This window comes from Tyto alba, unplaced genomic scaffold, assembly GCF_018691265.1.
Source record: "Tyto alba isolate M040663 unplaced genomic scaffold, T.alba_DEE_v4.0 Super-Scaffold_42, whole genome shotgun sequence".
Taxonomy (NCBI): Eukaryota; Metazoa; Chordata; class Aves; order Strigiformes; family Tytonidae; genus Tyto; species Tyto alba.
The window spans coordinates 34,675,830-34,689,296 of record NW_024881318.1 but is presented as its reverse complement, the minus strand read 5'-3'; the positions used below and the strand labels follow the sequence as shown (position 1 = coordinate 34,689,296).

The following is a 13,467-nucleotide window of genomic DNA, read 5'->3' as shown; positions in this document are numbered from 1 at the left end:
TAACAATAGTTACTTACATAAATTTATAAACAATATCATTCAATTTCATTCAATTCTGCTGCATAAAGATACCAAGATTCCCTAAGAATATGTTTTCCTGGACAGTATATTAGAAGAAAATAATTAAGTGTTACATGTTTATTTAATCATTCAGTAATCATTTAAGGACACTTGTCATTTACAAGTTTATACATGCAAAAGAGAAACAAAAGTAATCGGGTTGGATCTCATTCAAGTCACTTATGGTTTCTTAATGGGTGATTAGAACATGTATTAAAGCAAAAATAACTGAAGAGACAATTTCATTTAAGAAATTTTGTTAGCTCTTCCAATCCTACTGTCATTTCAAAAAAAAGATGCATTTGCTTCCTTAGCAGTAGATTTCACTTTCAGTTTTTCTTCCTCTTAATGACTGGCATACTTCAAAAGCCTTTAAAGCTTCATCAACATATTCTGAATGAAGTGACACTAGAGAGCCGATACATTTACTGTATGTAACTCTCTTTCACTGTACTAAATATCTGTAAATAAAGAAACAGATTACATCTTTCAGGTGTATTTTCATAGATCACATGCCACAGACACTATCAACTTCAAAATACTTCTAGAGAGGTTGTTATAAATACTTAAAGGTAAGACAACACTGTGCTTACACTACTAGACAACAGTAGCTGTAGCAATGCAATACTGGAATTGATACCTACCTACCATCACTGTTAGAACAACTGTCTTGTAACATCAAGACACAAATTACTTTAAAAGCATGTAAAGGCTATACTTACACAAACATGAATGATCATGCAGAGTGCAGTATAATACATTACTTGGTAAAAAAAAAAAAAAGTGCCTGACAAGTAATTCAAATATCACATTAGCTTGTCTAAAAATCCCAGCAGAAGGACAGCTCATTATGGGTTATACGGCATGTACAGAGACCTCCCAAGAAAGCACGTTATCATTCCTGTAAGAACACATTACCTACTGGTTTTATCTTATAGTGTGATCCAAGGGGGTAAATTCACAGGTCACCTTAATCTAGCCATTCCACTTGACAATCAAGATCCTTAATCACTTATGTTAGTGTGCCTTTAAGGATCTTCTGAAGTTTCCTTTTCCTAGAACTAGAGTAGTGCCTACATCCAGCAATAAAGATGAAAGAAACTATAATAACTTTTCATCATACTACTTTTAAGAACTCTTCTGCATTTTAATGACATCAATCTTTTCTTCTGCACAGGTATTACATGCACCCTATGAATTTCTTTAATAAGAAATGCGTAAAGATAGAGAACTTCAAGCTCAAGTTCAGTAGAAAAACTTGGTTAAGAGTTGTTTACAGAAGTTACCAAGAAGGTAAGCTAGCTTGAATAAACCAAGAACTTGTAACTTCCAGCTGGGGACTCACTGAAAGCAAGCAAAGTGAACTTCTAGATTTCTGGTATTTTCCATCTCAAGACTGACATCCAAACCTAACTTTTTCTGCCTGCAAGGAGGCTGTTGGAATTGTGAATCCCACGTAATATTCTTACTGAATCCAACCAGCATCTATTAATGAAAAGCCTAACTGAAATTAAAAAAAAATAAAAAATATCAGCCTTTAAGTATATAATAGTGAGTTTTGGGCTGATGGAACCAACTCCAGGCAAGAAAATTTCAATAACCTTTTCTACATGACATAAGACACTTAGTTTATGGACTTCTGTCATTCACAAAGTGTGCTCAATTTGCTTACACTTCCAAAGCTGAAAGGGAACCTTAACAATATTTTTTATTCCACATGGAAAACTGTAGCCTACACCTTGATTATCTGGTATCTGAAGACGATAATTCAGGATTCTGAGATCTTTAAATTCATGTATAAACCACATTCAGAGTAGTAGGCACACGGTCAGGTTTTTACAATGACTTTGTACTAGAACTGCTTCCCAAGGAAGTACAGTTGTCTCAACTGCAACAGAGACAAAAGCTACCTGAAAGGGAATTTTGTAGCCAAAGAAAGTTATTCTCTTTATATGAATTTGTAATTGTAATTACAAATTCAGATTACAAATTGTAACTGTAATGTTTAATATGTACTGTCTTGAAGTGGTTGCAACACCAGGAGACCCACTTCCTCCTCAAGCAACTCTAGTTTCAACAGTACTTGTTGCAGCTCCTGTACAGGCTGCTCTGTCAAAGAACATTTTGTCTTGAGATCATTCTGCTAAAGCATCTCATCTTCTTTTTGCACACAGGACAGTTCTGCTGCTATCAGTGACATTTTCTGGCCTATATACCAGTAACTGTTGAGGGTCCAAAGAGATACTCCTGGCCATGCACAATGAAACTCCACACAGACAATCCATTATAGTAAGAGTAGAAAGGCAAGTAAGCACACCCAAACATCTTTAACCAAAGACTGCACATCCACAAGGTTTAGTGGCTCCTTCTCATGCACGTCTACAGAAGACCATTTCTGAAGTGTGGGCTTTACTATACTATCGTTTCACATTTTAAACTAGGTTTATGACTATACAGTGTATATGCAAATAGACACCCTGTTCATACTGTTTTCACCTTGGCACTCCTGAATGATTTCTCCTAATTCCCCCTTCCTTATTGCTGCTGGCATTTTTAGCCAAGATCCTAATAGAAACCAAACAGCAACACTTATCAATTTCATCCAAAAATAATTACAATAAAGGTTTACTTTTCTAAATATGAAATAACTTTAATCTTGCTTGGAGAGAAATACCAAAAAAACCCCAGGCCACCCTTACCAGTGCTTTTTATTCTTCACTTTGTAACAAGCTCCTCAATGAAAGCAAAGCCCAAACAGAAACCAACTGAGACTTCACAAACATGTTTCTTGCTTGCCACGAGAAGCACTTTAATTTACACAATTTCATGAAAAGTCCTAGCACTGACAATCTGTTCTCCAAGATTCATGTTAACTTTTTATTTCTTAATAGTTTGGACTTCATCGTTTACTGTTAAACATAAACAGAGGCAAATGGCAGATTATTCCCTCGTTTCAAGAATGAGAATTAACTCAACAATAAAAAAAAGATTAAAATCATTGCTCTTAGTACTCTTTAGAGTGATGACAACATAATGGAACACATGAGTAGGTGAAACATCTGTACAAGGAAGTTCCAACAGTCTCTAGATCCATATCCCTCTAAAAAAAGAATACAGGCAGATAATATTTTGAAAAACAGCAACCAAACAAGTTATTAGTGTCTGGAGAATACGGTCCAAATTAATTGCAGTTCTGTCCTTTTTTCGCATTTCAAAGTGGCCTACAGAATGCTTGAAGACATGACTGTTAGGCCACCAGAAATCCTACCAACAAGGTAGCATGAATTAGTATTTCTATCAGAGAGTGTACTCCGTTTTGACTGCTTATGTGTGTTATACAACACCTAACGATCTGCCCTGGACTGAAGGAAAAAGCTAGTCCTGACACTGGATGGTATCAAACGTCTTACTCTTAATAAATCATAATCTAGATAGGTATCACAATCTTACAGACACTCCCACAGTACTCAGCAGAAAGCACACAGCAGAAGGAACTCCTAGAGAAGAGTTATGAAAGTTTCCAGTATCTGAGAAAGGATTTTCTACAATTACAGTGACAACCAATGAGTTTGACCACAGCACAGTGTGAATATGCTGTGCTTCTTCAACTCTCCACACAAAGAGGAAATCTGGCATGCTACACAATGCCACACAACCTAGAAATAAATCACAAAATCTTGGTGCTGACACTGTAATTACACATATCTCCATACAAACACCATGACAAACATACATTAGCTATCTTTGTCCTCAATCAACAATACTAGCTTTCTCTAAGAGGAAAAAATCACACTCTTCTGTAACTAAAATTAAGTAAAGAAGCCTACATTTTTAAGGCCGCATTCTCCAACAAAACAGTGGTTTTCATACCATTACTACAAAACTATTTGTAGAGTGTATGGGTAGTACCACACATTTTACCTTTTGATCTGGACTAACTATAATCCAAAACATATTCCAGTGTACAAGATTAGTGCCAACATTAAAACAGCTAAAAGTCAAGACCTGTAAAAAAAGACTTGTTGACTTAATCAGAAGATCTAGGTGAAGGCAGCCATTCTCAGTCTCAACCAATGACTTCTACAACGTTCAAGTCTGCACCTCTTCCAAGTTAAACTTTTTAATAAGAAATTCAGGTTTTTAAGATTATTTCTTCCTTTATCACTGGGTGAAACAGAAAAAAAAGTTAATTAAGAGATGGCATTTTCTTCTTAGATGCAACTAAATCCCATTAAAGGAACATTTGCTCATTAACTTCTGGTTGGAAGATGAAGTTCAAACAGCAAGATTTCTCTTCTTTTGCAGTTCTCAGGAGTCTTCTAATTAAGTAAAAAAAATCCATGGGGTCTTCTGGCTTGTATTTAGGATTACCTGATACTTTTTTTAAAAAAAAAAAAAAAAAAAAGTGTGTCAAAATATAAAGCTGCAATGAAATCCTTAGAAGCATGGAAAGACTCATCCATCTCTGTGCTGATTAGATGAGAGTGGTCAAGTACCTCGTGTATGATGGTATGGACTTCTATAGCACAGGCAACTGAAGTTCAGCAACAGTGGTGCCAGGGAGAGCAAATGACTATCTGCAGCTTGTAAGGATACCTGTAACGAAGAACTGGTTATTATCTGAACCTTCCATAATCAACAACAGAAGTCTAAAAAAATAAATACAATCGCCAAGTATATCATGGCAGTTATTTTAACATAATTTAATGGTTAAATGATTAAGAATAGAAATCCAGCTAACAGCTTTTGAAGAAGAGAATCGTCTCATAACTTCCATCAATATAAATGTTACCAGCATTTGATCACTTTTCATCACTGGAAATCCTCATCATCTAGTTGCCAGTGTAGGCCACGCATCTGGTGTGTTATGCATCAAAGGGTCCGTGGTGGGTTTTTTTTATAATATAAAAAGAAATATCCAGTTTCCAAGAGCTCTGAGATTAATTTTAAAAAGTACAAGTAGTAAACAAACTATCTTAACTAGATTACGTGAATAAATACACATGCCACAAAATGCACCCTTAAAGCTAGATGCAATTTCTTACAGGATATACTACATTTTTCCTAATTCCTAATACTGAAGTTATACATACAAAATAGTATAAAGTATTCCATTTTCACATATACCTCAGCTTTTCCTTCAGTTTGTTTAGGTGCGCTGAATAACAAAGATAATTGTACAAGGGAATACTACACTGCATTAGGAACTTTACCTTAAAAATTTAACAAGAAGCTGATTTCAGTAAACAATTTCTGCAATCATATAGAAAAATTATTAATAGGGCTACTAAACCTACTGCCAGATAGGTTTGAAATATACTCCATTAATTTTTTACAAATTTTGGAATGCAATCTGGTCATACGTGCTTTGAAGACTCCAGATGACTCACTCCCATCAAGGTACAGAGCTACTTGATACCAGCTTCATCAAAGAACAGCAATTGCTTCCTCTCTAAGACTTCTTCAAACTATTTCTCAAAAATATAAAACTTAACTGTTCCAGTTGAAGATTTCTCACACCCAGATTCTGCCTGAAGCAGATGGGTTTCGGACAGCTTCAGCTGAAAATGTTTACAGTTTTCCAAACCAAATAAAGCTGGGAAGAGACTGTGTTAAGAAACTCGATTGATTTATGAATAGGTTTAGCACTCCCATTCTGTGGAGGAATACTCCACAAATAATGCTTTTCTATCCTTCTTGAAATTCACCCAAACTGTAAGTATTTAAGAAGCCCTTAAACATCATTTACAAACCTGAAGCTTGAACTCACACAAGATTCTATCCATGCCAGCCCAAGTCGGCAGAAGTTAAAGAGGTCTTGTATAAAAAAGGCTGCAGGTAAACCAAGGCATGTCCTATCATCAGATCTGTAACTGTTTCACTGAGGTTACTTTATTACAAGGATGCTCTCATGCAAAACTAAAGCTCCTCTACTCTTCCTACCCTGCATGAGCCTGACAAAAGTAAACTCAAGAGTCAACTTGCACAGCTAATTAACACAGCTAACTAGCACGCTTTATTGTGCATAAAAGCAGAGCAGAATTTCTTCTAATGAATTAAGCCTGATTCGCACCAACTTCCACACCAAGTAAATAAATGGCTTCAATAGTCTCACTTCCACCTGCGAACTTCAGTCTCTCACGGAACAGGTTTGTAGTGTCTTCCTCACCAACAACATTAACAACTTCAAAAGCTATTTCAGTCACTGCCTCTTATATATACTGGGAAGAAACATCTGAGCTCCAAAACCCTTCTTCCCTGACTCTGCTAAGTACTATGGAAAAGACACTTGAGATGATGGTTTCTTTAACAATAGCCATTTACAAGTTTTTACTGCATTCAAATTCCAACAGGGTGGGAGAAGGTAAGAAGCCAAGGCAAGATTATATAGTTTTTTATATTCCATGAACAACATATATTGCTGAAATGCAACAATGTGCACATTTAGATCTATGTGAAACTGTCTTGGGTTTGTGTGTGTAGAGGGGGTTTTTGGTTGTGGGAAGGGGGCTACAGCAGTGGCCCCTATGAGAAGCTTCTTGACCCTCCCCTGGCTCCAAGTTGGACCCACCTCTGCACCACGGCAGAGCCAATTAGTTGCACCTCTGTTAAAAAGGGGAACCTGGGAGGAAGAGTTGGACTTGTAAGGGAGACACCTATGCAAACACCAAGGTTGAGGAGGGGGAAGGTTCACCAGAGCAGACTCCCCTGCAGCCTGTGGTGGGAGGGCAGGCTGCCCCCTGCAGCCCATGGAGGTCACCAGTGGAGCAGATGCCCACCTGCAGCCCAGAGAGGACCCCACGCCAGAGCAGGTTTCTGCACCCAAAGAAGGCTGTGACTCTGTGGGAAGCCCCCACTGTTGTAGTTTAGCACTGGTAGGACAACAGTGTGTGGGAGAGACCCACACTAGAGCAGCTGAGGAAGAGCTGAAGCCCATGGGAAGGACTCATTGTCAGAAAAAGTTCGTGGAGGACTGTCTCCCGTGAGAGGGACCCCACACTGAAACAGGGCAAGAGTACAAGGAATCCTCCCCCTGAGGAGGAAGGAGTGGTAGAAACATCTGATGGACTGACCACACACCCCATTCCCTGCCCGACCCCTAAGCCCCTCGCCACTGGAGGGGGGTAGAGAAAACAAGAACAAAGCTGAGCCCAGGGAAAAGGGAAGGGTGGGGACAGAAGATGTTTTTAAGATGTGTTGTACTTTTCACTGACCTACTCTGTTAAGTGTTGCTGGTTTTAGTGTTTTAATTAAATAGATGTTCTTTTTCTTCCCCTAAGAAGAAAAAGGTCAAGTCACCTTATTCTGTCTTTTGCCGGTGACCATAATGGGTGAGTCAACCCTTCCCATCCTTATCTCTATTCCCAAGCCTTTTGCTTTATTTTCTCCTTCCCATTCCTGACAGGAAAGGAGTGAGTGAGGGGCTGCATGAATTTTGGCTGCCAGCCTGATTTAAACCATGACAGAAATGCAAGTCAGTATTTATACCTCTACTGTTTCCAGACAACCTGAAGTTCTCTGGCAAGTTTTCAATCTTAAATAAACTTCAGTGTATTTTTATGGCTCTTTTTCCAGCATTGTAACTGAAAGCCAGAAACGCCACAATGACTATAGCTTCATCATATAGAAAAATCTGCTCTGGTAGGTCAAGATGCCAAGAATTTGTCTATTATAGTATCTCCCTCACTTTCATGAATGAAATTGAGAACTTATGTTCTCATCAAGAAGTGCTATATAGGTTTTCCAATTAGGACAGACAGAGTATGCTGCCAGAAGACAGATTGTCTTGTCTTGCATTTCTGAATTTTAGAGTAACTCCATACAATGCATTGCAATTTATGAGTTTAATCACAGTTAACATATAACAAGACAGATAAAACATTAGATGGGAATAGTCTATGGTGAAGCAAGGTTAAGATATGATTTATTCCAGCATAAGGAAATATTTTTGTCCCTCCAAGAAACTCCTTCCAGGCAATGATCTAACTTCTTCAACAAAGCAAGAGACATCACCACAGGTTTCTATTTTCAGTAGGCTTCTCTGGCAACTACAGACTAGGTTATTTGCACCACAGTAAAGAACTATGCATAAACTATTCCCTTTCCTCAGGAAGTTCTGCCTCCATCTACAGAATGACTTCTCTGGCCAATAGACAAGTCATTCAGCTCTGCAGAAATGTGGATCCACAAAGTCCAGGATGCCCTCACAGACCTGACCAAGTTACAAAGTAATACTATCTTGCTCACTCTTCAGTGCCACATGTGAATGGTAGGTCCTCCTGGCAGTAAGAGCTAAAAACTAGAAAATAGTCTGTTCAAACCAGTAGTGCTTTCCCTGGGTTTACAAGGAAAAAAATAGTAATACAAAGTACTACATTAATCACATTAGGTTTTCATCAGTAGTTCCAGGGTATTTTAACCCTTAATAATAGGAGTGTGAAGTACTGCCCACTTAACGTCCTACATTTGTGTTTGAAGATCATTCAACAGCAAGTTACAATATATCACAGACTACACTAAGTGGATATGGACACTCCTATAGAACTGCAAAATAACGGCTCTAGCTCAAGATGTTAGCTGAAGCTGTTCTCTAGTGCAAGCTAAGAACATGAAGTTACTGAAATTCAGCCCATAAACGGTGACTCAGGTTTCTGTATCCTCATAACCTCAAATACCTCCCGTTTTAAAAAGGAGGTCATTTAGCCAGTCTTTTGGTATCCATCACTTGCAAGGTCCACATATTTCTAGAATTTCCCAGAGAGACTACAGTAAGCAGTACTCAGTAGCAAAATCACAACTCTACCAGGAGACTTCACAGATTTAGTCATATGGAGTGCCAAACAGATAAAACAGGAGAAGAGTTTGGACTAGATAATGTTTTTTTCAACACACGCTGGAATACATGTTTTCACCTCAGTATACTGCTTTCTATTTACCTCACAATTAACTGAGATGTCCTTTTTTATTCTTTTTTTTATTTTACCAGAACCCTGAGAGAGCTAAAGTTGTTTACAGTCTCCTTTGCTTATGTCTCTCAACATAGAGTTTTACTTGTGCAAGACCAATCTTTCCTCCTGACCTTTTTTCTACTTACTAGCACCATGGGATCAGAAAAGCAATCCGTAACCGTCAACGAAACGTCAGAATTAATTACGGTAACTGCAAGAAAATGGACATAAGTGGTGAGTGACACTATAAAAACGAACTCTCTAACTTTTCACTGAACACGATCCCACCTGTCTCCTAAACTGGATAAAGTACTAAACTCACAAATGCTGCTCATGTAGACAATTTCAGCTATAGTATTCTGCTTTCTTAAGCAAGACATATGTTAACTAAAATATTCAAGCTAATTGGTTTGGCCACTGACAGACTGTAGAAAAGCACAACTCATTACGGGCTCATCTTTCTTGCTTCTGGGGTAAACCTTGTGTCCCACATCAAGCTCTGCACTAAAAGAAGAGGTGTGCAGGCACTGCACAAAGCTAAACAGGTTACACAGCTTCAATACTGATGTTCCTTGATGTGGTCCCTTCAGAGAAACATGAAATTGTCCATAATGGACTTGACAAACCCATCCTCACAATGCTCACTCTTACCAATCTGTAGAACAGAAAAATTGACTAATTTGCTACTCGGTTTGCTATCTAAGCTTAGCATCTAGCCACTAATGCTTACGTCCTGGTCACATTTAAATTTCTATTTCTTACTCCTTTCCCCTTATTTGTAAAGGCACACTTCACCTGAGGCAGCAATCTCACTGACTTGTGCTACTCAGTTTAGGTGAATGTTGCAACACTCATCTGTTATAAGCAGCTGCATCTTAAGAGCCACGCTCCCAGAAATACACCCTACATCCAACACCTTTCTTGTCAGGTAATAGCTCTGCCTCGCTTAACTCAAGCATGGAGTACACCTCATAGTTCGTGCCAGGCAGATTGAAAGGTTACACCCTTCAGCAACAAAGATACAGCCTGAGGCAATCTATTCGGATCAAAACCTACCGGGCACTGGAGGGGAGGGAAGTACCCCCTCACAGAAAGCGTTCAGCCAGTCACCCCGGTAATACCGGGCCTCAATCTGGATGAAATGCCTCTTCGGACTGACAGCAGCCGCCCCGACCCCACCCGTGACACACCGGTCCCCGCGCCGAGGTGGACCAGGGCGCACAAGTCGTGCCCGCGCAAACGAACCCCGCGACACGCCGCCCCGCCCACGACCCCCCCTCCACCACCACCCCGGCCCGTCACACCGTCCCCACACACACACACCCACGCACCCCCGTGGGGAGGTGGGAGGGGTTCGCAGCCGCCGGGCCCCAAAAACCGTTACTCCGCCGGACGCCGGGGAAGGGGTGCGCCGTACCGACCCCGCAGCGGGTACTGACGGGACACGGCACTTCGCGCCGCCTTTCACACACCCCCCCACACCCACCCACGCCGCCACGTGGGGGCCGCGGGGGCGGCGTTCCGCCGTGGAAACCGCCCGCGGTACCCCCGCGCCACGGCACTGCTCCCCCCTCTCCCCCCCCCCCCCCCCGCCCGGCCGAGCGGTGGGAAACGGGGCGAAACAGGAGCCGTGCGCTCCGCCGGCGGGGCCTGGGGGGAGGAGAGCAGCGGCGAGCGGGGTGGGGGGACACACACCCCCACCCGCTTCCTCCCCCTCGCAGCCCTCTGGAGGGCCGCCCTGTCACTTCGGTACGATAAAGGCAGGGGCTGGGGGAGGAGCCTCCCGCGGTTCAGGTGGGAAAACAAACACACAAAGGGGCCTCTCCAGCACCCGGTCGCCCTCGGGGAAAAGAAAGAGGGGCAGGAGGGCGCTGGGTCCCGGAGCCTCTCGTCAGGCCAGACGTCTCGGCTCCCTCTTGCCTCCCACCTCCCTCTAGGCCCGACGGGACGGGAGTAAACAAAAGCCGGAGCCAGAGGGACGACACATGGGTGGGGATGGGGACCTCCGCGCCGGGCCACACAAAGAGCCGAGCCCGAGTGGGGACGCGCGGCGGGGGGAGAAGGGGAAAGCTCCTCCCCCCCGGCCCCCTCCACCCCTGCCACCCAGGTCGGGGCGTTTCCGCCTCACCTGCTTGCCCCGGTAGAAGAGGCGCTGGCGGTCGGGGCTCACGCGGAAGGTCTCCTGTATCTTCTCCCGCAGGCACTCGATCTTGGTCAGGCGGCTCAGGTCGTCGATGGTCTGCGTCTGGGTGCCGTCTATGGTGCGGACTTGGATCCACATGGTGCGCGCGCTCCCCCTGGCTCAGCCAGCCAGCCGCGGGGACGGGAGGGGGGTCTGGGACCGGCGGTGGAACAGGGGTCGGCTCCCGCCGCGGGCGCGTCCGCGGCGCGAGAGGGAAGAAGGGGGGTGGGCCGGAGCGCTCTCCCCGCTCTTTGTTCGACTCAGTGGGGCAGGATTTTCAAATCCCGCGGAACAGGCGCGAGCCTCCCCGCCCGCCGGGCCGCCGTCCCCGCTCAGGGGGGGAGCGGAGAGGGAAGGGGACTCGGAGCCGATCGCCCTGCCGCTGCCCGATCGCCCGCGCCGCGGACCCCCCCGCGGCAGCGCACAGGCGAGGCGGAGCCTGGCGGGAACCGCCGCGGCCAGGTCTAACGGGCGCCGCCGGGAGCCATCTCCCGACCCCGGGGAGTGTTTACCAGGCGCCGCCGCTCTCACATGGAGGTCACGGCGCCAACGCTGCTCTCGCGAGAGCCCCCGGCCTCGGCCGTAAAGAGGCAACAACACCGGGGCGGGGGCGGAGGGGGAGCGAGGCGGGAGCGAGGCGAGCGGGCCGTGCCACGCCCCCCTCCCGCTGCGCTCTGGCCGGCAGCCCTCGCGCCGCAGTGGGCCACGGCGCACGGCCCCGCCCACGCAGCCCACTCCCCCCGCCCCCCCCGCCGGGCACGCCCCCCACCCCCCGCCGGACACGCCCCCCCCGCCGACGCCTCCGCGCCCGCCCCGACCGGCGGTGGGCGCGAGGCCGGCGGGGAGGGGAGGGCCGTTTGGCGCGCGCGCGCTGTGGGAGCGGCCGTTACCGTCTCTATGGCGGCCCGGCGGCCCGCAGCCCCAAGCCCCGCTCGCGGCCCGCGGCGGGCTTCCCCGGCCGCCGGGCCTGCGGCCTAGACCGGCCTCGGCATGGCTGAGCATCCCTAGGCAGCCGAGAGAACCGTGCCTGCCAGCGAAACCCAGGCGCCGGTCTTTCCAGAGGCACAGTGTCTCGACCCAGCCAGACTTGGCCTTACCTAAAAAATACAAATCAAGTCTAGCTGCGCCTGTTGTGTTCGTTGGAGACATGGGGCGAAAGCCTCACTTATGCTTCAAATCCGGTGTGCGTGTGGCTTGTATTTTTCTAGATTCGGTAATTCTGCAAATTGACGTCAGTAAAAACATGGATTTGCCATGCTGTTGCGGGCTAGCTGCGCTAGGGAGCTGAGCCCTGCACAGGCACTCGGACACTCCCTCACAGTAGGGTAGGGAAAAGAACCAGAAGGGCGAAAGTGAGAAAATGGGGATCGGGGTAAAGGTGGTTTAACAGGTAAAACAAAAACTGAGCAAGCAAAGCAAAATAAGGAACTCATTCAGTACTTTTCCAGGAAACCAGAGCTCCATGATGTGTGAATGTTGTGGGGGACCTCAGCTGGACTGAGGCCCTGGGAAGCAACGACTTCAACCTTGAGAGGCTTCCAATCTACCCCTGAGAGATCAAACAAGAACAAGAGGAGCTGCAAGATGAGCAAGCTTATCGACCACAGTAAGAGAGCATAACAACTCTGAACCAGTAAGAAGAGAGACACAGCAGAAGAACTGATAACCCTGTACTTGGAGCTAGCTTTAGGTGGATAGAGAAACCGGAAAGCTTGGGAGCCTGAACTTTTGAACTTTTCATCTTACTACACTTGCGTGATGAGCTTATGCATATTAACTTATCCACCCTGGCAAGAGCCAGGGTTCATTTCCATGAACGTGCGATGTATGAACACATACATGAAGGGGCGTGTCGGTAGGCAGTCCGGAAAGTCTGTGCACCCTGTAGTAAAAGTATAAAGGAACAAAGGAGGAGAGCAATAATGGATTTTTCCTTTTGGCTTTTAGCTTTTTGTGTTAACTTGCTTTAAAGAAGAATCTGTCTTGTAGTTTTGTCCATCTTGACTGCGACAAATGTTGCTTAGGAAGACAAGTGCCATAACTCCTAACCTCCCACCCTTCTTCCTTCTTCCCCCAGCTTTTATTGCTGAGCACATCGTATGGTCTGGGATATCACTGGGATCAGCCATCCTGGCTGGGTCATTTCACAGCATCTTGCACAGTCCCAGCCTACTCACCAGTGGGGCAGTATGAAAAACTGAAATATCCTTGATCACATGTAAGCACTGTTCAGCAACAGCTAAAATGTCCCTGTGTTCAACACATTTTGGGTCACAA

The 13,467-nt window shown here is 44.8% G+C and overlaps 1 protein-coding gene across 3 annotated transcripts in view; it reads right to left on the bottom strand.

Moving 5' to 3' along the window:
* UHRF2 (ubiquitin like with PHD and ring finger domains 2) overlaps positions 1–11,775 on the bottom strand; it is a 92,348-nt gene extending 80,573 nt beyond the window's left edge. Inside the window, exons 1-2 of one of the 3 annotated variants that reach the window (XM_042804501.1) lie at positions 10,332–10,392; positions 9,155–9,219 (exon numbers count right to left, since the gene is read on the bottom strand). In XM_042804501.1, coding sequence (XP_042660435.1) covers positions 9,155–9,163 — 9 coding nt within the window. In that variant the 5' untranslated portion in view covers positions 9,164–9,219; positions 10,332–10,392. Of the gene's footprint in view, positions 1–9,154; positions 9,220–10,331; positions 10,393–11,136 lie in introns of those variants that run through there. The other 2 variants (XM_042804499.1, XM_042804500.1) reach the window with 2 other exon arrangements.
* Positions 11,776–13,467: the final 1,692 nt, after the last annotated feature.